The 23,063-nt window shown below is 40.4% G+C and overlaps 1 protein-coding gene across 2 annotated transcripts in view; it reads left to right on the top strand.

Moving 5' to 3' along the window:
- TBCEL (tubulin folding cofactor E like) overlaps positions 1 to 23,063 on the top strand; it is a 71,269-nt gene that overhangs the window by 29,394 nt on the left and 18,812 nt on the right. For both annotated transcript variants that reach the window (XM_084868434.1, XM_084868435.1), the window contains exons 4-7: positions 5,466 to 5,647; positions 7,181 to 7,437; positions 10,744 to 10,870; positions 12,380 to 12,496. In XM_084868434.1, the coding sequence (XP_084724560.1) occupies positions 5,466 to 5,647; positions 7,181 to 7,437; positions 10,744 to 10,870; positions 12,380 to 12,496 (683 nt within the window). The remainder of the gene's footprint in view (positions 1 to 5,465; positions 5,648 to 7,180; positions 7,438 to 10,743; positions 10,871 to 12,379; positions 12,497 to 23,063) is intronic.

The following is a 23,063-nucleotide window of genomic DNA, read 5'->3' as shown; positions in this document are numbered from 1 at the left end:
CCATGCACTAGGTCTTATTTTCGGAGGATATCTTATTTTCAGGGAAACATGGTAGAATTTTTTCTTACTTTATTAAGTCTCTTTGGGAGTTTGACATAACAGATGTCTTTTGATCCCAGAGTAACTCTAAACCAACTATATAAATAAAAGTAATATAGCACTCTCTCTTTTATACACTGGAGGCCCTATTCACGAAATTTGTGCAAGGGGCTCGGCCCCACAGGTTGTTCTGCTGTCTTTTCTAATTAGCGTATTAGCTCTTTATTACATAGGATATCATTGCCTTTCTGATTATAGCATTACCTAGTGGAAGCTACCCTTTAGAATAAGGGGAAAATAGTTTTTCTTACTTTATTTGTTTTTAATTTAGGCTCTTATTTCTTGCCTGGAAAAGCTTGCTAATGGGTTATCCTGCCTCAGCTTTGTCTGCTTCCTTTAACCCAGTGGTTGGCAAACTGCAGCTTGAGAGCTACATGCGGCTCTTTGGCCTTTTGAGTGTGGCTCTTCACAAAATACCATGTGCGGGCATGCACGTACAGTGCGATTGAAATTTTTTGGCCCATGCACAGAAGTCAGATTTCAGCTTTCAAAAGAAATTTCAATCGTTGTACTGTTGATATTTATCTCTGTTGACTAATGAGTTTGCCGACCACTGCTCTAACCTGTCTTCCGTGTGAGTAAGTGAAAGAGGGCGGTGCCCGGCTCCAGGCTGAGGGCCTGTAGCTGTCTGTCACTGCCTGGGGTGGCCCTCCCTCAGCTGGCCCTGTGCTATTCCTAGAGTCTCCTCTTCATCTTTAACCTCAGCTTCTTACAGCGGGAGAAGCTGTTCCAGGACACGCTTCCTTGCTGTCAGTTCCTTCTCAATCCACTTCCCTCTTTCTGTGTCACAGCACACTGGCCGAGGCCACTCCCCCAGGAGCTTCCCTGTGTCCCCCAGGCGCCGCTCCCCCCGTGAAGGATTCCTCACAAGGTTCTGCAGTCACTGGCACCCTTGGCATCTCCCTGCTCCCTGACCTTCCACAAAGTGGAGGTTTTGTCTTTTATCATCAGCACCCCCACACTGGGCACTCAGATGTCTGTGACTTCAGTAATGAGTACATGACTGTCTCTTAAGGATGAATGAAGACCACTGCTCCAACTTGTCTTGTGATCTTAAAAATCCCTTCGTTTTTAGTGCTTCAGTTTGCTCAGGTTACAGACAGGACTGCTGATAAAATTCATCACCGAGGCATTTTATAGATGCTTAAACGCATTACAAATTCTAAGACAGCTTTCTATTGTTGAGTTTTCTTATTTATTTCATAGCCTCAATCCAGTGACTGCTCCTAGTCATACTTGCTGCTTCTATGGAGATCCTCACCTGAATTCTTTGAGAGGCACGTCACTTGATTTCTAAGTGACTTGTTAATATACGCAGACTTCTTGCTGTTCCAAAAAAAAGTCCCTATTTGTACATGTTTTTATTGATTGATACACTGATCTGAACAGTGTGGTTCACTATTTAGCAGAGTATAGTCTGTGCCTTCTTTGTCCTTAGAGGGGCTTAATTGACACGCATGCTCTGTCCACACTGTACAGATGCAAAGAGAACTCCCTTGGTACCTCCTCAGGACCCAGCAGTGTCCTCATGCAGACCGCAGGGAGATTTTTGACCTGCGTGGGTGACAAGTCGGACCAAACCTTCCTCTGAATCATTTCCGCTCCTGTGTCCCTGGTTCAACTAATCTGTCTCCTTGGGAGGGTAAACTTTACTAAGGTGTGTGCTTCGTGCTCTGAACTGTGCCTTTGCTACCTGGTGGGAAGCGCTTGGCAGTGATGATGCTGCTGCCTCAGGAGAGCAGTGTGTGTCAGCGGGGGTCAGAACACAATTCGCATGAGTACTCCGCCTTTTCTCCACCGAGACCGAGCTGCCCTGACCTTCGCGCCGCAGTGATGTGACGGCCCAGGGTGGCCTGTGTATCTGCCCTCAGTGGAGTTTGTAGGTCCTCTGTGTATGCTCTCTGTAGTTTGTTTTCAAGTAAATAATTGCTGCTACTGCCCTTCTGGTGTCTTTTCCAGTTTATTTTTGTTTTCATCATTGCTTTATATTTGTCCTTAACCTTAAACGTGATTGATCTCAGTCTTCTAGAACATAAATCAGAACACAGAGAGATGGGAGACATACAGCAAAAGAATATTGATTTTGAGGATTGATTTAACTCTGCTAGGCTACAAAAAGGTCACAGTTTTTAGACATTTCAACCCCATTGCAGCCCATATATCTGATTGCCAAAAAGATATTTGTTTCTGTCCATTAACTAAGTTTATTCAGCCAGTAGTTGACATAGCAAAGTGGAACAAAATACTGTAATATCATTTGCTCTTGTAGTGTTTTGAATGCTATGTGTAACTCCTTATGTAGTTTAAACTACTGGCTGCTATGTATCCAGACTAAGATCAGTGTGACTGAGAAGGGTAATACTTTGGGGGAAGCAAAGATTTGTCTCTGTCCTTCCAAAGTCGGGCGTCTTTGTGTTAAAACAAGATGCATTTTTTTTTTTAGCTTTTGACTTGAATTTTTATCTAACTAGATTTTACTCTGACTTTTCCCATGGTATCTTCTGTTTCTTCCCTTATCAAAACCATTTTATAAAAGAGTTGAGAGGAGGGAAGTATTAGCTACTCAGGTGAGGTAGAGAATAGCTTGGGTAGAAGTTACAGATTGTTGTCTTATAATGCTTGTCCCACTTTTCCTAAAACTGTAATTTTTTTCTTTTTAGAAGCCTGAGTAGAGGGCCCCCTCTTAATAGAATGTGGAGACTTAAAGGAGATACGAGTTCAGCTCCATGTTTCTGCACATGAGCCTGCTCAGCTCACTCCAGCTGGAAGCTGTTTCTGTTGGTTGGTTGGTTGGTTGGTTGGTTGGTTGGTTGATTTTTAGAAGTTAAAAAAGAGAAGTCAGTGGGCTGCCCTAGAAACTTACTGCATGCTTGCCCGTCTTTGCTATTAGGACATTTTTCTGCCATAAGTAGGTTTACCTGTGTAAGGTGTTACATTTTTCAGAATCTTACTATTAATTTATGGTTACCCTAAAATACTTCCTAATTTCAGCTTTGTAAATAAAATATTTATTTGTTTTGAACATGTATTATTTTTTCTGCTTTAATTATTAGACTGTAGTCTAACATTGTCTTTTTGGGATATTCCAGGGCTAGTAAGTCATTTTTCTAATCTTTATTCTCATTGGACTATAGGGTAGATGCAGCCTTGGGAAAGGTTACATCAGTATCTGTTCGCTTTGGGAATTCTTCCAGAAATTGCTTTAAAAAACCCTTAAATTATCATATTTTGAGTATTTTCCTTTAAAAAAAATATGATATGACATATTAGTTCATACTAAACTTATTTAGCAGTAATTACATTTATTGAATGATTTTGTGCATTAACTTATGCAATAAACATTAAGTGCCGCAGTGTAGTAGTGAATGAAGAAGGTTAAGTGCTGTCCCACTTTCCTAGAGTTTACGTTCTCCTGGGCAAGGAAACCAGCTTCTAAAAGAAGTGCACTCACCATGAGCAGGGCTGGCACCAGTGCCTCCTTGAATTCCGCCAGCCGTCCAGTGAAAAGTATGGTTGCTATTTTCTCTGTGTTCCGAATGAGGAAACTGAGTTTTGGAAAGTTTTAAGACACAACTAGGAAGTATTGGGACCTGGTCTGACCCCTAAACCAGTGCTACCTACTAGTATTCTGCTAACTCCTTTTCTCCTAACTTCATTTACCACATTGCCTGGCTCTGCGATGTTTAAACACTCAGTGGGCTTCTAGCACTTTATGTTACTTTAAGCCTAGTTCTCATTTTTTTTTCTGGTTATATTTATAATTTACTAGTTGTGGTACATGTGATAGAAATTCCAAGTTCCCCAAAGAATGCTGGAAACCACTGGTAGTGCCAAGCCCTGTATGTACTATGGTTTTTGTCTGTGCATGCATGTATTTCATGGCTGCTCTCTGGCATACCCAAAGTGCCAGCATCCCTGCTATTGTGCCTTGGCGTTATTATTAAGTGAAAGAAGGATTGCTTGAACAACAGTCCGTATGATAACCGGGGGTGATTTCTGTCCTGGGGGCAAAGAGCTGGACAGAACGAGATGTAATCATGCTACTCACAGTGGCACCTGATTTAAAACTTGTGACTTATTTCTGGAATTTTTCATTTAATACTTTCATACCATGATTGCCTGTGGGTAACTGTGGAAAGCAGACCTGCAGATAGGGGGCGACTGTCTATTGGGAAGAACCATGGGTTAACTTTAGATTTGCCTTTCTGATTTTTAACTTGAGATTTGGCTTTTGTGATTCTGAGACCTGATTTAACACAAGATGTTAATTATTTAACATCTCTGAGGCTCATTTTCTTAATTTGTTAAAATAGAAATAGTATTAATCATCTAGCAAGTTGTTGGGGCTTGTAGTGCAAGAAGCTATGCAGAGTCTATTGCTACACAAAGCCAGTAGCTAAGGTCAGTAATGCTCAGGTCCTTTTTAAAATTGTTGTGTCTACCAGTTTACTAGTTAAATTATTAAATTTATGATCATGTTTTCTCTCTTATTATATAGTTCTTGGGCTTTTTACATTTTTAGCGAATATATTTTAAAGTTTAGTACCTCTCTGACCCAAGCTGCACCTGTTTTCTAGTGATTGTGGCTCTGTAGTCAAGTTTGAACACCTGAATTGTTACTTTGTGGTCTTTAATCAAGTAATTATTAAAATGTATCTTTATTGTTAAAAGGATTACAGATGTCCCCTTGCACTTCCCTTCTCCCCCGCCCCCTCGCCCTTCACTACACTATTGTCTGTGTTCGTGGGTTATGCATACATGCATACGAATTCCTTGGTTAATCTCTCTTCACCACCTACCCCCTCACACTGAGGTTCGTCAGTCTGCTCCATGCTTCTGACTCTGGGTCTATTATGTCCATCAGTTTATTTTGTTCACTAGATTCCACATATGAATGAGATCATGTGATACTTGTCTTTCTCTGGCCGGCTCATTTCACTTAGCCTTAATGTTGTAATGAGGGTGGAAGAAAAAAGGAAATATTCAAAGAGGATTACAAAGAGGACCCAAACTGAGCTCTTTAATAACTTGTAGTCTAAATTGTCTCTTTTCCATTTATCAAAGAGAATATCAGAATAAAAACCTTGCCAAAGGCAACAATGGAAAGCTTTTTGTTTGTACCATTACTTTTCTGTTCTGACACTGTTTCATAGAAGGAGATTGTTATTTGCCAAGATTTGTTGAAATTATTTATGCCACTCTGGGTACTGTCACTAAATAGAATTCCCCAATGTGAATGATCCTTTGTCTGGAGAGCCACTCGCTTAGGCTCTGAACATGATTGCTATTTAGATCCTTTGTCTGAACATGATTGCTATTTAGAAACTCTGATTATTGCCTGATATGCTTTTTTTTTCTCTCCCTAGGTCAGTAAAATTGTGTCAAATGTTCCCCAGTTGGAGTTTCTAAACCTGAGTTCCAACCCTCTGAATTTGTCAGTTTTAGAAAGAACAAGTGCTGGGTCCTTCTCTGGGGTTCGAAAACTTGTCCTCAATAACAGCAAAGCCTCCTGGGAGACAGTGCACACGATCCTGCAGGAGCTGCCAGAGTAAGCCGGAGCACATGCTGGGAGGCTGGTGCACTGCCCGGGCATGGAATCCCCATGCCCTGCTGCTCAGAAATACTAGGCCTGCCAGACAATGGGGAGCGGTTACCAATGCGTAGCTCAGGAGTGTTCTCACTGGAGTGCTCGCTCAGTGTTGGGTAACATAGGATATGCTGATCTTTGGCTAGAAAATAGCCCTGAGAATAGCACTTATCATTTCTAGATCAACCCAGCCTTTCTCCATTTTAATCTTCTGATTACCTGGTTTCAGAATTTTGCCTCACCTTTTCTTTAGTGGAAAAAATAATCACAGTATCTCTAAAATATATTAACACTCAGATTATTGTACATAGCTGGCCTCATTGGAAATAAACCTGGTATTTATTCTTTTCAATATTTTATTTAAGAAATTATACTCTTGTCATTTTAGAGATGCTTTGTTAAATTTGTTTTTATCTATCTTTAAATATGTATAAATGTTCAAAGGAAGTAGTTTAAAGAAATATGTGAAGCTGTAGATTTTTTACTGTATAAATATGAAAATTATCAAAGCTTTTCGGAATTTGGTCTCACCCCATTTATTCCACTTTAGCTTCCCACTGTCACTCTAGTGAGATTGGTTTCCTCATCCCTGCAGCATCCAACATGGCACAGAATGATGTTCCACTTTTTAATCATACTAGAGGTCCGGTGCATGAATTCATGCATGTGTGGGGTCCCTTGGCTTGGCTTCTTGCAATCCAGTACCCCTCAGGGATGTCTGAGAGCCAGTTTTGGCCTGAATCCAGGTGCTGGGCCTCTAGTATGCTTATAAGGTCTTTGGTTAATCGCTTCCCGCCCTCCCTCCTCCCCACTCCTCCTTTCCCTCTGAGATTCATCAGTCTGTTCCATGTTCCCATGCCTGTGCATTGAGAGTCTGCCCCTGGTGGTCAGTGCGCATCATAGCTACTGGTTAAACATACACTTAGCATATTAGGTATATATATATATTGCCTTTGATAAGCTAATTAACCTCTCTGAGTTCTATTTCCTTGTCTATAAAATGGGCATAACTAGATCTACCTTGCAGAAATAGAAGAACAGTCAGTCTATAAAGCATCTGGCATGGGGCCTGACACAGGGTAGAAATTCAATAAATGGTAGATATTATTTATGTTCTAAATATTTGTTCATGTTGTTTCTGGAATTTTCTTCCATCTTCTGTCAACTTGTATAAGTCTGCCCCTCCTTCAAGATTATGCATCCTTACCTGATTATTCTAACACAATTTTAATTCCATGCCTCTATTAAATACCTTTGTACATACAGTTGGTACTGCTTAATTAAGCACAAAGTTAATTTAGTTCTGGGTTATATCTTCCTCTGCTGTGGTCTCAGCTGTATTTTAGCTTCAGGAAGATATCTGTATTTTCCCTGTAACACCTAGCAGAGGCTCACACATAGTAGCACTTATTTATTTCTTCAATTAATGAAAATAGGTGCCAAGTAGGAAGTTAACTGCTCTATACAATGAAATATTTCTCTTTTTCTCTCCAGTTTGGAGGAGCTCTTCCTGTGCCTTAATGACTATGAAACAGTGTCTTGTCCTTCTATTTGCTGTCATTCTTTGAAGCTCCTACATATAACAGACAATAATCTCCAAGACTGGACTGAAATACGAAAGTTAGGAGCAATGTTTCCTTCGCTGGATACCCTGGTCCTGGCCAACAACCACCTGAACGCTATTGAGGAGCCTGATGACTCACTGCCCAGGTTGTTTCCTAACCTGCGATCCATCAGCCTCCACAAGTCAGGTGAGGTATCGGCTTGTTCTCGGTCCCATGTGACCTGAGCTGAGCTTATGCATGAAAGTCAGTGCAAGTATATTCCTGCAGTCAGCTCTGCCTTCTTAGAGGACCGTTTCCAGGAGCGACCTGCAGGTGCCTGGGGATCAGCTGAATTTAAGGCATTCATTGTCATAAATCAAGTGGCATAGCATTATATTAGTTATTTTCATTTTGTATGTTAAAGGGGTCATGCTGTGAAAGGAGTGAAATTGATGAATTGTATAATAAAAGGCAGAGTAGAAAGAATATAAGGAATTGCAAAGTAGACCATATTGTGTGGATTTAGGATAGGGAATCCCAACCTGGTGTGTCTCTCAAATTTTCTCTTTTCTTTTCTAGTACTTACATATTTGATTGCCAGTTTGTTGCCATCTAATTCTGTGTATCACAGGAGTGAATATTTTTAGCCGATTTAAAAAAAATTAACAAACTTTATTTTTTAGAGCAGTTTAGAGTCACATCAAAATAGAGCAGAAAGTTTCTACATGCCCCCTCCCTTCACACAAGCACAACCTCCCCACTCTCAGCATCCCAGCACCAGTGATACCTTTGTTACAATGGAACCTGCGTTACATGCCCTCACCACCTAGTTTACTGTAGGGTCGTTCCTGGTGGTACACATTTCTGGGTTTGGAATATTTATAATGACAAGTACTTAACCACTGAGTATAATACTTAATAGTCTCACTGCTCTAATGGTCCTCTGTGCTCTGCCCAGTTATCCTCCCTCTCTTCCCAATCCTAGCAACCATTGGTGTTTTCTACTGTTCCCATAGTTTTGCCTTTTCCAAATGTCATGTAGTTGGAATCATACAGCCTTTTCTGATTTCTTTCACTTAAGTTTCCTTCATGTTTTTTTATGGCTTGATAGCTTATTTATTTTTAGCACTTACATCCTGTGAGGCCCAACCAGTGCTAGTCTACTGTCTGGATATACCACAGTTTATTTATCCACTCACAAACTAAAATACATCTTGATTACTTCCAGGTTTTGGCAATTATGAATAAAGCTGTTGTAAACCTCTGTGTGCAGTTTTTCTGTAAATATAAACTTTCAGTTGATTTGGATAAATAGCAAGGAGGATAATTGCTAAATCATATGGTAAGAATATGTTTAGTTTTATAAGAAACTGACAAACTGTATCCAAAGTAACATTTTGTACCTGCAATGAGTGAGAATTGCTTCACATCCTTGTCAGCATTTGGTGGTGTCAGGTTTTTGATTTTGTTCATTCTAATAGGTGCATAGTGTTATCTTATTGTTTTAATTTGCAATTCCCTTGTTAGGATTTGGATAGTGATGCAGGCTGTGAAAGAATTCACAGCTGAGAGAAGAGAGAATTTCCGGAGACAGAGGAGAAGTTGAAGAAGTTAACTCTCTACACAGGCCACCAAAATGTTAGGGTTTGGCCGGAGACTTGGGCTGTGGAAGAATTCACAGCTAAAAAAAGAGATGCAGAAAGGAAGTTTATTTTACTTTCCAAGAGAGGAAAGGGCTGGTGCATTGCTAATCAATACAGGACAGGGAACAAAAAGCAGCTTCCACTTTTAAAGAATAATGGCTGTCATTGCTAGGTGATAAGGAAGGGAGGGATTTGTGTTGTATTGAAGTTGAGCAGATACCAGGGGCTGTCTTGGAAAGTTACAGTTTGTTTGCTTTCCAGAAGATAGTACAGTAGATGCACCAGGGAGGTATCTTACCAGCATTTTCCCTATGCATGTAGAACAAGCTTAGAGGAAAAGTTTAAAAGAGGCTTCTTTGAGGGGGACTGGGGAAGTGAACTTTCTACTAATTAGAGACTTCTTGGTTAGAGTTATCCTTGAGTTCTGAAAGCAGCAGGGAGGAGGTGGATGCAAGAATGTAGCCTGGAGAGTAGCTTGCCTTGTTCTGCAGTTTGAACAGAGGGGCTATTTGAATCAGAGGAGCTAATATCTTGGGGTTTAATTACCAGGTACTTCTCATAAATTGTGGAAAGCCTTAGCAAATAAAAAGAAAGGCCTTTTTTCTGTCTTTACATCCCTATGACATATGATGCTGAATATGTTTTCATATACTTACTTGCCATCTATACATCTCCTGTCTATTCAGGTCTCTCACCCATTTTTAAATCAGATTGTTCATTTTCTTATTGTAGAGTTTTAAGAGTTCTTTGTGTATTTTATAGGGTAACAATCCTTTATCAGATCAGTTTTAGCACATATATTCTCCCTGTCTGTGGCTTTTCTTTTCATTTTCATGACATTGTCTTTTACTGGTAGCCTATTTCTTAAAACAGCTACATAACTTAAAATAGATAACCTACAACAGAAAAAATATAAACAGTTGAATTCACTGTAGAGGGCATAAGTTTTAAAAACTAGTATATTGCATAATGAAGCTGTTTGCCCCTCTGCCCCCGTTGAGCTAAGTCCATTCTTCCTCCTGGATGAGAATGCCGTGCTGCAGGGAGAGGACGTGTGTGTGTGTGTGTGTTTGTGTGTGGCGGGGGGGGGGGGTGGGTTGGGGGGGGGTATCATAACTTGCTCCTCTGCTTTGTGTTCACTGGAGACGGACAGAAATAGGAAGGGATCACGTTCTCTAACATGGAGTCAACGTGCTGTAAAATCGGCAGCTTCATTGTTACAGGAATATTTTTCCAACACTGCCAAGCAGTGATTTGGTTGATGTATTTACAGCATAGGAAGGATTTCCTTTTAGGAATAGATGAACTTAATTTATTGCATGTTCTTACCCAAAGGTGCAGGTTTGTTGTTTTTGTTTCCTTTAAATTTTGAATTTGTTTTCCCTGTCCCCGAAATCAGGACAGTATGAAAGAGAGTTAATCCTAAATTTCTGGATCTGTTGAACTTGCCCCATTTTAGAATTTATTAGGTATAAGATTTAAGTCTGATCATAAATGGTCCTGTTCCCGGAGTCTGTACTTGGTGGGAGAGTTGGTCATGTCACCATTCTCTGTACTCATGGCATGCGTCCTGCTTATTGAAATCACGGTGATCCCTTAGAAGAGGAATGGATGTCAGAGAGTGAAGGTCTCTCTCCTTGACCACTGGGATCACAGGGATAGGAGAGACCAGGAAGCCTTTATGCTGTGAAATGTATTCCATTCTTTCCTTGGATAAAAAAAATAAATAAATAAATAAATAAAATAAATCAGGATATCTAGTTTACAATTATTTTAGTATTTCACATATTAACTGAAGTTTTTTTCTATGTATATCATCTTCTTTGTGTACTTTTCTGGATTTATTTAAAAAATATGTTTCTCAAATTAGGTTTGCAGTCCTGGGAAGACATTGACAAACTAAATTCATTCCCTAAACTTGAAGAAGTGAGATTGTTAGGCATTCCTCTTCTGCAGCCATACAGCACCGAGGAGCGCAGGAAGTTGGTCATAGCCAGGTCTGTTGTCCAGTTCCTCTGCCTCCCTCCCCCGGACCCTGTCATTTCATTGCAGGAAGGAGACACTCTTTAGGAGGGAGTGCGTTATAAGTTGGTCCAACTCGTGAACAGACTGTGCTCGAAGGAGCTGCTTGTGTAGCTTGAAATCCTGAAAGGAAAGGAATGCAATATGATGAGAAAAATGTGAAATGTAATTGGCCTGCCAAGACCACTGCAAAACTTCCTCACCAATCTATTCTATTTTTGTACTTTTTTATATTCATAATATTTGAAGTTCTGTCTTGGGTCATGAAGTAAAGGTAGGTAGAATCAGCTGTCCTTATTTTCTCTGTTAACATAGTGGTCATTTAAGGTGTAAATACCTAAAATCAGGCTGTTGCATTAGTGTAAAACTTAAGCGAGCAGCATCTGTATTTTCCGATTATCATAGAGGTTGACTTAGATTTGGCTACTATTTTGTTATCTTCTGCCTTTCCTGCCTCAGACACCCAGACTGCTGAGATGACCGTGCTTTCTGCATGTACCTCAGCAGCAGCAGAGTTCAGCTGAGGTGTGAGGCACGGAGCACTGATGTGCTCTCTGTGCCCTCTCACAGCAGTTCCCAAGGAGGGCAGGAGGCTGTAAGGTCCCGGGAAGCAGAGTGGCTACTTAAACTCTGCCCTGCTGACACCCAGCAGGGCTTCCCTGCTGCTCTCAGGGACACGTACTCGGACACTGCTCTGAAGAAATCCCAGGAGGAGGAGGTCTTGCTGTGGCTATATTTTTACACAGCTCTTTTGTAAACATAATAAGCTAATTCCTGAAGTATATGACCAAACGGTATTGACTACTCTATAGACTTCTGTGTCCAATTTGGTACCATTTTAAGCACTTGAAATATGGCCAGTCTGAATTGAAATGTGCTAAATGTGTAAAATATACATTGGATTTCAAACACTTTATATGCCAAAGAGAATGTAAAGTATCTCATGAGTTATTTTTTAGTATTGATTACAGGTTGAAATGATTATATCCTGCATATATTGAGTTAAATACAATATATTATTAAAACAAATTTCGTCTGCTTTATTTTTACTTTTTAAAATATGGCTGGTAAACCTAGGATACATTTGCCAAATCTTCTTTCACATTGCACCTGCTCTCAGGACATACTGAGTTCTGTGAGATGGAAGGTTTGTCAAATATGTACTACGGTTAGAGACTATGTGTAAATTACGTGTGTGGCTTGCATGGTGTTCAAGTTGGACAATGCAACATTGTCAAGTTGGACAATGTTATTTTGAAGAGTGAGTTGTGATTATAAAAGGGCAGTGTCTCATCCAAAAAGGAAGCTTAAATGTTTTGGGTTCTTTTATATTATGCCCCTTTAGTTTATGTCAGTAGTTGTACACAAGCACAGCTGCATCAAAAGTTCCTTTCAAGAGAATAATGGCTCAAATCAATAATTCTGTTTCCAAAGCTAAATGTTTTTCATATCCGAAAATGTCTTTATTTTGGTTTTACTGACAGATTGCCATCAGTTTCCAAACTTAACGGCAGTGTTGTTACCGAAGACGAGCGTGAAGACTCGGAGCGGTTTTTCATCCGTTACTACGTGGCCGTTCCGCAGGAAGAAGTGCCGTTCAGGTGAGAACGCATCCGCTCAGGGCACTGCGGCAGGCTTCACGGCAGCGTAAGAACTACTTTTGTAGAGCGGAATCTGATAACTGGTTATTGGACCCTCTGAGAGGAGATTGGTGATGGGTTATAAAGCAAAGAAACAGGAAAGCCAACCAATTTCCTCTTGTTTCCCACAGTGTGTTGTGTCTGCCTTGCATGCCTAAGTATTTGGCTGCTTCTGGTAGTTCCCACTTCATACTTCACATCATTGATTTCTTTTTTTAATCCTCTTTGGGGGCATATTTTTCGTAACCCACAAATTGGTCTTTTTCACATTGCACCTGCTTTCAGGATATACTGAATTGTGCAATTTGGAAGATTTGGCAAGTGTGTACTAAGTTTAGAGACTATGAAAAAAGATTAGAAAGCAGACAGGAAATAGTAAAGGAATTTAGTATGGTTGAGTATGAAGAGAAATGCTGAGGACTAAATTAATAGTTACCTTTAAGTGTCTAAAGAGTTATTATATACTAGAGGCCCCGTCCATGAAATTCGTGCACAGGGGTGTGGAGGGGGGGTGGTGTCTCTCAGCCAGGTCTTGGCCTGCAAAGACGCCAGCATCACTCATCCTGGTCTCTAGCCAGGGGTTCCTCCCCTCCCACAGAGCCTCTGGGAAGATGCTTGTCCTGGGGCCTCCTCGGGGGCTTGGGCTTTCAGGTGCAGCTTCCTCACCTGTCGTGGCGAGCATCAGCTGCCATGGGAGCCTTGCCTCAGGAGTTGCCCCCTTGGACCACACTACTTGAAAGTGTGTGTGGGGAGCGGCCTCGGCGGCAGTGATTTGTTGTCTGTAGAGTGCCTTCCAGAACCGCCCCCCCTCCACCACAGCACCACACTGGTCCCATCTGGACTACTGGCAGGGGGCTTCCAGTCTGCGACTGGGGCTGCTGGGCTGCGACTGGGGGCTGCAGGTGGAGGACCCCGGCACCCCTAGGGCTCCGTCAGCATCAGGAACTGGAAAGATCCATTTTTCTGATTCTTCCCCTGCCACGAGGACCCTGAGCTTGGGGCCCCACAGGCTCCTTTCCCGCCACAAGGCAGGCCGGGGTGTGTACTCTGGGTGTACAGACTCTAGGCTCGCAGCCCCAGAGGTCCCTTTCCTCCTGCCGCACAGCCTTGGCACAGACAGACGCTCCCAGTCCTCTGGCTAGACGCCCCTCCCCTCCCTCTGCAGCCAAGGAGCAGATGCTGGGCTCCCGTTACCAGGGCGATGCTGCCAGCAACTGCTAAAGGCACCACCATTTTGTCACGGAGTGATGACTAATTTACATATTACTCTTTTGTTACATAGGATTATTTGGTAACTACCTCTATGAGGAACTACCTTTAATGCTGTGTAAATATAAAAGGAAATGCAACATGTATGTTATAGGTAAAAGAAAATAAATTTCCCTGTTTTCTAGGTGTTGGAAACTATACTCAGGTACTCATAAGTTTTATGCTTTTCTTAATTACTTTAAGAATTATATTAAATCTCCTTTAACATGAGGAGTTTGCTGGTAAATTCCCAGTCAGGGCACATAGCTAGGTTGCAGGTTCAATCCCTGGTTAGGCCAGGTGTGGGAGGCAATTGATTGATGTTTTTAAAAGAAAAAGACACTTAAGTCCAGGAAGCACAGAGTTCCAAACAAAGTGAACCCAGAGGCCCACACCAAGACACATCATAATTAAAATGGCAAGTTAAAGACAAAGCATCTTAAAAGCATCAAGTGAAAGACTGTTATCTAAAAAAGAGCTCCCATAAGACTTATCAGCTTTTTCTCAACAGAAACATTTCAGGCCCGAAGGGATTGGCATGAAATATTCAGAGTGATATAAAGCAAGAACCAACAACCAAGACTAGTTTACACAGCAAAGCTATCATTTAAAATGGAAAGGAAAAAAGAGCTTCCCAGACAAGAAATAGCTAAAGGAATTCATTATCACCAAACCAGTATTATAAGAAATGTTAAAGGGACTTCTTTAAAAATAAGAAGGGAATAAAAAATAAAAATTAAAAAAAACATAACTATAAAGGCCTGGCCATTGTGGCTCAGTGGTTGAGCATTAACCTATGAACCAGGAGTCATGGTTTGATTCCCAATCATGGTTTGATGCCCAGTAAGGAGCATGCAAGAGGCAGACAATAATTCTCTCATCATTGATGTTTCTAGCTCTCCCTCTCCTTTCCTCTCTGAAATCAATAAAAATATTTTTAAAATAGAATAAAATAACAATATGTGCATACCTGTCAATAATGACTTTCAATGTAAATGGATTAAATATTCCAATCAAAAAACATACAGTAACTGAATAAGAATATAAGATATATATATGAGAATACACACACACTGTCTGCAAGATATCCAATTCAGAATAAAAGATAACAGACTGAAAGTAAAGGAATGGAAACAGATATTTCATACAAATGGAAACAAAAGAAAAAAGCTGGGTAACAATGCTTACAACAGACAAAATACACTTTAAAACAAACTTAAAATAATTTCCCTTGAGATAGGGAACAAGACAGGGATGTCCTCTCTCACCACTCCTATTCAACATAGTACTGGAAGTGCTGACTAGAACAATCAGAGAAGAAGAAGTAAAAGGCATCCACATTGAAAAGGAAGAAGTAAAACTTAATATTTGCAGATAATGGTACTATATATAGAAAACCATAAAGATTCTATCATCAAAAAACTATAAGAGCTAATAAATGAATCAAGTAAAGTAGCAGGATACAAAATAAAGATTTAAAAATCAGTTGCGTTTTGTACACCAATAATGAACTATAAAAAAAGGGAAACTAAGAGAACAATCCCACTTAAGTTGCTTCCATAAAATATAGTGCCAGGGAGGTAAGATACCAAGTAAGATATTGAAGCAGATATAAGTAAATGGCAGTATAGATTATCCTCATGGATAGAAAGAATTAACTTAATTAAAATTTCCATACTACCCAAAGCAATGAATAGGTTCACACAATTTGTATAAAAATATCTGAGATTTTTCACAGAATTAGAACAAATAATTTAAATATTTATATGGAACCACTAAAGACTGTGAATAGATAGCAATCTTCAGAAAGACCACCAGCCTGACAGATATGGCTCAGTGGTTGAGCATCAACCTATGAGCCAGGAGGTCACTGTTTGAGTCCCATTCATGGCACATGCTTGGGTTGTGGGCTGGATCCCCAGTGGGAGGCATGCAGGAGGCAGCTGATCAGTGATTCTCTCTCATCATTGATGTTTCTGTCCCTCTCTCCCTCTCCCTTCTTCTCTGAAATCAATAAAAATACCTTTCTTTTTAAAAAAAGAAAGACAGAAGAACAAAATTGGAGGTACCACCCTACCTGATATCAAACTATATTACAAGGCTATAGTAATCAAAACAACATGGAACTGGCATAAAAATAGACATATGTGTCAATGGAAAAGAATAGAGAACCCAGAAGTAAACCCACACCTATATGGTAATTTAATATTTGACCAAGGAAATAAGAACATACAATGGGGTAAAGACAGTCTATTCAGTAAATGATGCTGGTAAAATTGGACAGATACAAGCAAAAATAAAAATAAACAAACTAGACTACCTTCTTACACCATAAATAAACTCAAAATGGATTAAAAAGATAATTATGACTCAAAACCATAAGAGTTCTAGAAAAAAGCAAAGGCAATAACACCTCTAACATTTCTCTTAGACGTATTTTTTATGACCTATCTCCTTGAGCAAGGGAACCCCCCTAAATAAATAATAAATAAATAAATAGGACTACATCAAACCAAAAAGTTTTTACACAGCAAAGTAAATCTCAGGGAAACAAAAAGACAACCTACTGATTGGGAGAAGATATTCGCAATGATTCAACTGATAAGGGATTAATATCCAAAATTCATAAAGAACTCATACAATTCAACACCAAAATACCAAACAATTCAATAAAACAATGGGCAGAGAACCTGAATAGACATTTTCTCAAGAGGACATACAGATGGCCAATAGACATATGAAAAGATGTTCAGTGTCACTAATTGTCAGCAAAATGCAAATTAAAACCACAATGAGATACCATCTCATACCTGTAAGAATGGCTATCCTATATAATAAATGGGTAATATGCAAATTGTCCCCTGGACCAGCAGTTCGACCAGGGGTAGGGCCAGCCGGCCTACCTCCCACATTCCCTCCTTCCCGGCCATGCACGAATTCATGCATCGAGCCTCTAGTCATCAATAAATCAATAAATACACAACAGGTGTTGGTGATGATGTAAAGAAAAGGGAACCCTCATGCACTATTGCTGTGAATGCAGACTGGTGCAGCCAGTATAGAAAATAACGTGTTTCTTCCAAAAATTAAAAATGGAACTCCCTGTGACCCAGCAATCCTACTTCTGGGTATATATCTGAAGAAATCCAAAACATTAATCAGAAAGAATATATGCACTCTCATGTTCATTGCAGTGTTATTTACAGTAGCTAAAATATGGAAGCAACTGAAATGCCCATCAATAGACAAGTGGATAAAGCAGTGGTATACATATACAATGGAATATTACTTGGCCATAGAAAATAAGGAAATTTTACCATTTGTGACAGCATGAGTGGACCTAGAGATTATTATACTAAATGAAATAAGTGCATCACAGAAAGACAAACATCACATCTGATTTAGTTTATATATGGAATCTAAAGAAGAATATATACAAACAAACAGAACAGAAACGTGCTCATAGATACAGAGAATAGACTGCTGGTTGCCAGAGTGGAGGGGGGTTGGAGACTGGATGAAAAAAGTGAATGGATTAAGAACAAATTTATATAATAGTTACAATATAGTCAGTGTGATATAGTCAAATATATTGAAATGTCTATGTAGGTTGGTATTGGAAATATCTGGTTGAACCGTATGTATAGTATATGATTATCTAATCACTACAATGAACACCTGAAACTAGTCCTATATAATAAAAGGCTAATATGCAAATTGTCTCATTGACTGGGAGTTCAACCAGCCCCTCCCACAGCCAGCCTGGCCCAATCAGCCCCTATTGGGGCATGCTGGCCGGCCAGACCCCACTGGTGCAGGAATTTGTGCACCAGGCCTCTAGTACCAAATAATAGTGAGTGTAAACCTACTGAAAAAGTCAAATCTCAGTTCTTGAGTGTCTCCTTTCTGGAGCAGTTCAGTTCTTGACCAAGTTGTTAATGGAAAAGTGTCTCAGTTGTTGAGTAAAACTTCAGTTTTCGACCCGACAAGCCTCGCATGATGATACTCTGTGATCAGTCATGTGTCTCTCAGGTGACAAAGGAGAGAATGCACGAGTATGAGTCAGTTTACCACTAAACCTTGTATTAACATCTCAGGAAATTGTTGGGTCCTAAGAACGTTAGTGATAGCAACAAAGTGAAAAGGAAAGTTGTGAGAACAATGATATAGCTTAAAAAGGAAATAATTGCACAGTTTGACGGAGGTGTTTGCGAGTCTGGCCTGGCTACTTAGTAGGTCGTGGTGAAATTGATGATTAGCACAATTTTAAAATATAACGAGGCCATCAAGAGGCTGATGTTGCTAAGGGTGTGGGACAGTTAGCTGGGACAGCATTTGGGGCAGTGATATAGGAATAAACGAAGAGGCCACAGGCCTGAGTGCTGAATGTGACACGTTTAAGGCCAGTAGATGCATTTAAGAAAAGAAGTGTTTGTTTATAGATGAGTCAGTCCACGAGATGGATTAATTCAATTTACATTATTTCTAACGGGAAAAATATGATATGGCTTTTGAACAAATTGCTTCTTGAACAGCCTTCCGGAAATAAGTTCAAGAACCATGGTTCTCCTGTACCAGTCATGTGTGCTCTGGGTCTTAGCTCTGCTGGAAGAGGCGGGCGTCCTGGAAAATGATTTGATCTGGTGACACCAGGAGAGAAGAACCCAGGCAGCTCTGAGTGCGAGGCTCAGGAGCACGTGTAACTTCATGTGTAGTGCACTGACACTGGGTTCTGTATGCCTTGGTGGAGAGTAATAAGCAGTTTGGCAGATAATTTTGGCGGGGGGCGGGGGGGGAGGAGAGGAACGACACACGATTAGGGACCAGAGCAGTCTATTAAAGACCTTGCTATGACACACCAGGGGAATAGGGCTTTTTGTATCTGTGGGAAACGATTGGACGTTTCAGTGGGGAAGTCAGGGACAGACTTGAGGTTATATTTAGGAGAAGCTCAGAGCCCCAGTTCCCAGCAAGACTGCAGGTGAGGCCGGTGTGAGGCTGCCGTGTCTCACAGAGGTGCGCATTGGCACTGTACAGTTCCAGCATTTGACTTCGTCCTCAGATGACACACTGGGAAGTGCTGCTCTTTTTTCTGGTATTTAGAGACCTGATTTCTCCTGGGTAGAAAAATGTCATTTAGAGAAGAAGGGACTTCCATGTTTATGGAGCTGGTACAGTCTCTATGTTCATTATTTTTGCCTTGCCCTTTATCAGATGTCTGTCCACATTGCCTGTAGTTATCAGTTTTCCCTTCATTTTGAAGTGTTTATCTCTTAATTTTCTCTGAGAGTGTTAATTTAAATTGCTTACTTGGTACTCCACTAATAGCCATCATAGTTTTAAAGAGAGACAAAAAGAAAAAGAAAAACTATGTAACTTGTCTTTTATTAAAGTACCTGCATCTTTTGGGAGTCAAGGGTTTCTTGATGTTTTTGAGGATACTGGCGGAAAGTAAATTCGTTGATGTGGGGTGTCTCTGTTTTCTGACTTTCACGTTTTTCTAAGGGGAATTGCGGGAGGCGGAGCTCCTGTGAACAGTTGTGTGATGGAGGAAGTGCCACGCCGGGAGGCTTCTGAAGGCCTTGCTTTGTGTCTGTGGGCCCCAAGGCTCCCTAGACTGCACCTGGGAAATTCCTATCTATGATGCCGGGGCTACCTTAGGCATTTGTCAGATGCGTATGTGGTAGTCGTCAGTGGTGTGGTTTTTAAAATAAGGAGGGTGGCTTTTCTTCCTGCTGAGCGAACGGCTTTTCTGAATAGAGCGGATCGGGTCTCCCTGCGGTGGCGAGCGGGCAGCAGCCTGTATTTGGACACTACTTGGAGGCACCTTTTGTCCGGGATGCTGGAGAAACCCTAAGTGCTGTGTCCTTGGCTCAGGTTCCCTCAGACAGAGGGCCTGCTGTGCGCGGAAGCATTCCTGCCCGGGTCTGGGTCTCCTGGGCTTCTCCATGCTGCCAGGCTCCATCATCCCTGACAGGCCTGCCCCGCCCTCCTCACTTTCCCCTGAGTCTGGTGTCTCCCATACAAAAGGGCTTTCTCCTGCCCCCAGAGCCTCTGAAAGGCGAGTGTCCCTGTGAGCATAGCCTTTGTCATTCCAGCTACTTGGGCCTTTATTTTGACTGCTTGCCACTTTCCCAGCGGGGAAGATGGGCCGCCTTCCTAACAGGACTGGAATTCTGTGTGGGAATTGAATAGACTGCAAAGGACAGGAACACGAGAGCCAGCCTCTCACATCCTGGTTTCCAGGGCGACTACCCGGAGGGTCCCAGCTTCTGTTTGCAAGTGCAGGGGCCCAGCTTTATCTTTTGTGTTTTGTTTGCTTTTTAGAATAAAGTCATGAAAAATACTGAAATAATAAAATGATCATGTTTACACTATTCAAAACTGGTAATGTTAATATTTTCTTCAAGTTTAATTAAAAGGAACAATATTGCAGATCAAGTTGGAGTATCTTTTGGACTCTTTATCAGTCCTGTTCCTTACTGCAAGATGTAACCCCTGGCAAAAACTTGATCTGTATTCTTGGTGTCTGCTGATTATATTTTATATATCTATTAAAATATAACTAGGATTTTATATTTTGTTGTCAACATGCATTGTGATTTTGTCTCTCGGTCTATAGCTTTTCAATTGAATCTTTTCACTTTGTATTTTTTTTAAAGAATTTCTAAAAAATTAATATAAAAGGTATCAACCCTCTGGTTTATTCTTATTTCATCTTATTCAAAAAGTATTTTCCTTTACAAAGATAACTTAAGATAATCTCCTGATTTTTTTTTCTTGAAGTATTTGCACATTTATGTCTTTGATCTCCCTGGGATCTACTGTTATGTGTGGTGTCAAATAGAGATCCAGTGCCCACCCCCCCATGTTGATAATGGGCATTCACCACTGATCTGTGATGCTGCCTCTGCCATATTGTCTTGTTTGCAGTATACGTATATACATACATAGTCTGTTTCAGGGCTCTGTTTTGTTCTATGGTATATTTGTCAATTCCTGGGCCATTACAGAATCGCTAAATTACTGTAAGTCTGAATTCCCAATTAGAGTAGGTTTCCCCACCTAATTATTGTTTCCAGAATATCTCAGTCATTGTAGACCATTTTCCCTATGAATTTTAGGATTGGCTTATCAAGTTCCACAAAAATCCCACTGTCACTTGAGTATTTATTACTTGAATCCGCTGACTAATTTGGAAGAACTGACATCTTGACGCTGTTATGTCTTTTTACCTGTGAACACCTTTTTGTCCTTTAGCAAGGGTTCCAGTTCTCTCACAAAGGCCTTTCACATCTTTTGGTAAATTCATTTCTAGGCATCTTCTACATTTTGATGTTGTTTTAAATGCAATAATTTTTTCATTCACTATTTTCTAATTGGTTATTAGGGTATAAACATGCTTTTATTTTTGTGTGTTGAGTTTTAGAAGAGGGAGGGAGGGAGGGAGGGAGGGAGGGAAGGAGGGAGGGAGGGAGGGAGGGGAGAAAAACATCGATGTGAGAAAAGCATCCATTGGTTGCCTTCCATATGCACCCCTGTCTAGGGATCAAACCTACAAGCTAGGTATGTGCCCTAATCAGGAATCGAACCCCAACTTTTCAGAGTATCTCAACTTTTCAGAGTACAAAATGATGCTCCAGTCAACTGAGTCACACCAGTCAGGGCAAGAATAGTTGATCTTCACTTTTCTTTCAGGTCCACGTGGACAGTCATACCTGCAAATAATTTTTATCCCTCTCTTTTCTGTTTCTTTTTTTTTTTTTTTATTGGTGGGGGGTGTAGGAAGTTCTCCAGTATAATATTAAAACTGAACAGTGCAGGAGGCCATCTTTATCTGGTTTCTCACCTTAAAGGGACTACTTGCACACTTCCAATGTGAAATGTTTTGATACGAAATCTGACTTTTGCTATAGGTTTTTGATAGGTGCCCTTCAAGTTAAGGTAGTCAATATCTCTATTTCTCTAAGTTTCTTTAACTTAAATGATTTTTTAAATAAAATGTTCTTTGTATATTCCGATAAGCATGTTATTTTGTTCTGTTAATCTGAATTTTAATCATACTTTTTCAGATGTAAATTACATTTACATTTCTGGAATATTCAGCTTAGTTGTAAAATATTTGTTCTTTTCAACTCTGCAGAATTTAATTTTATAATATTTTGGGAAGTTTCCATCTACTTTCATACTTAAAATTGGTCTGTTGTTTTCTTTTGGACTGTTTTTTTTTCTGGGTTTGTTATGAAGGTTATTTAGCTTCATAAAATGAATTGGGTTGGTATTTTTTATTTTTCTATTAAATTAGCTGGTTCTTTTCATTTGAAAATTTTATAGTCATCCATATTATTACGATATGGGGGTAGATATTCAAGTTTTTAAATTATCTTATTCTATTTAATTTTCATTTGGACATGGAACCTGATTACAATTTTTAAAAAGGGTGGAGACCAAAAACTAAGTCCTCTCACTTTTAGCCTTAGCAGCCACTCTGGTACTTGGTCCTGAAGCAACTGCTGACACTAGTTTTCTGTTATAGTTCCCTTTGCTATTTATTGTTCACATTTTGTGCACAAATAATCACACAGTAATGATGCTTTGCCTTTTTCACATAATATTATATCTCTAATATTATTCCATAACTAGCAGCCCGAGGCACAAAGTTCGTGCAAGAGTAAGCCTTCCTTCCCCTGGCTGCCAGCACCGGCTCCCTCTGGCCACAGGACCCACGCTTCCCTCACAGAAGGAGGCTCCGCCTACCTGCCACAGCCCACCAGCCTCCCTCTTTGGAGCATCATGGAGCCCTCCGATGGATCACCTTGCCTGCCAGTGGCCTGGCCTCCCTCTGCGGGGTGATCATGGGGCGATGGCCAGCCCCCTGACCAATCGTATTGCACCGCCGTGGCTGGTCTGTCACAGCACGGTTCTGGATGGCCATTCTGCTATTTGGCTGTTGGCCAATCTGCATATTACACTTTTATTATATTGGATGAGGGATTTTTAGTAGTGTTCTTTGTTTAAAGTAAGGTTTATGATGGTATAATTGATACAGAATAAGTTTCCTTTTTGTATGCATTTCTGAGTTTTGTCAAACACTGCAGTATGTAAGCACCAGCACAATCCGAATGTACAAGTTCTATCATCCACAAAATATTCTGTACTCCTAAACTCTTCCTCTGACTCCTCCCATGCTCTGGCAACCACTGATCTGTTTTCTGCCCCTATAGTTTTGACTTTCCCAGAATATCATATAAGTGGAATCATAGAATATAATTTTTTTAAG

Source organism: Pipistrellus hanaki (genome assembly GCF_964339955.1).
Source record: "Pipistrellus hanaki genome assembly, chromosome: 19".
NCBI lineage: Eukaryota > Metazoa > Chordata > Mammalia > Chiroptera > Vespertilionidae > Pipistrellus > Pipistrellus hanaki.
This window is presented reverse-complemented; position numbering and strand designations above follow the sequence as displayed.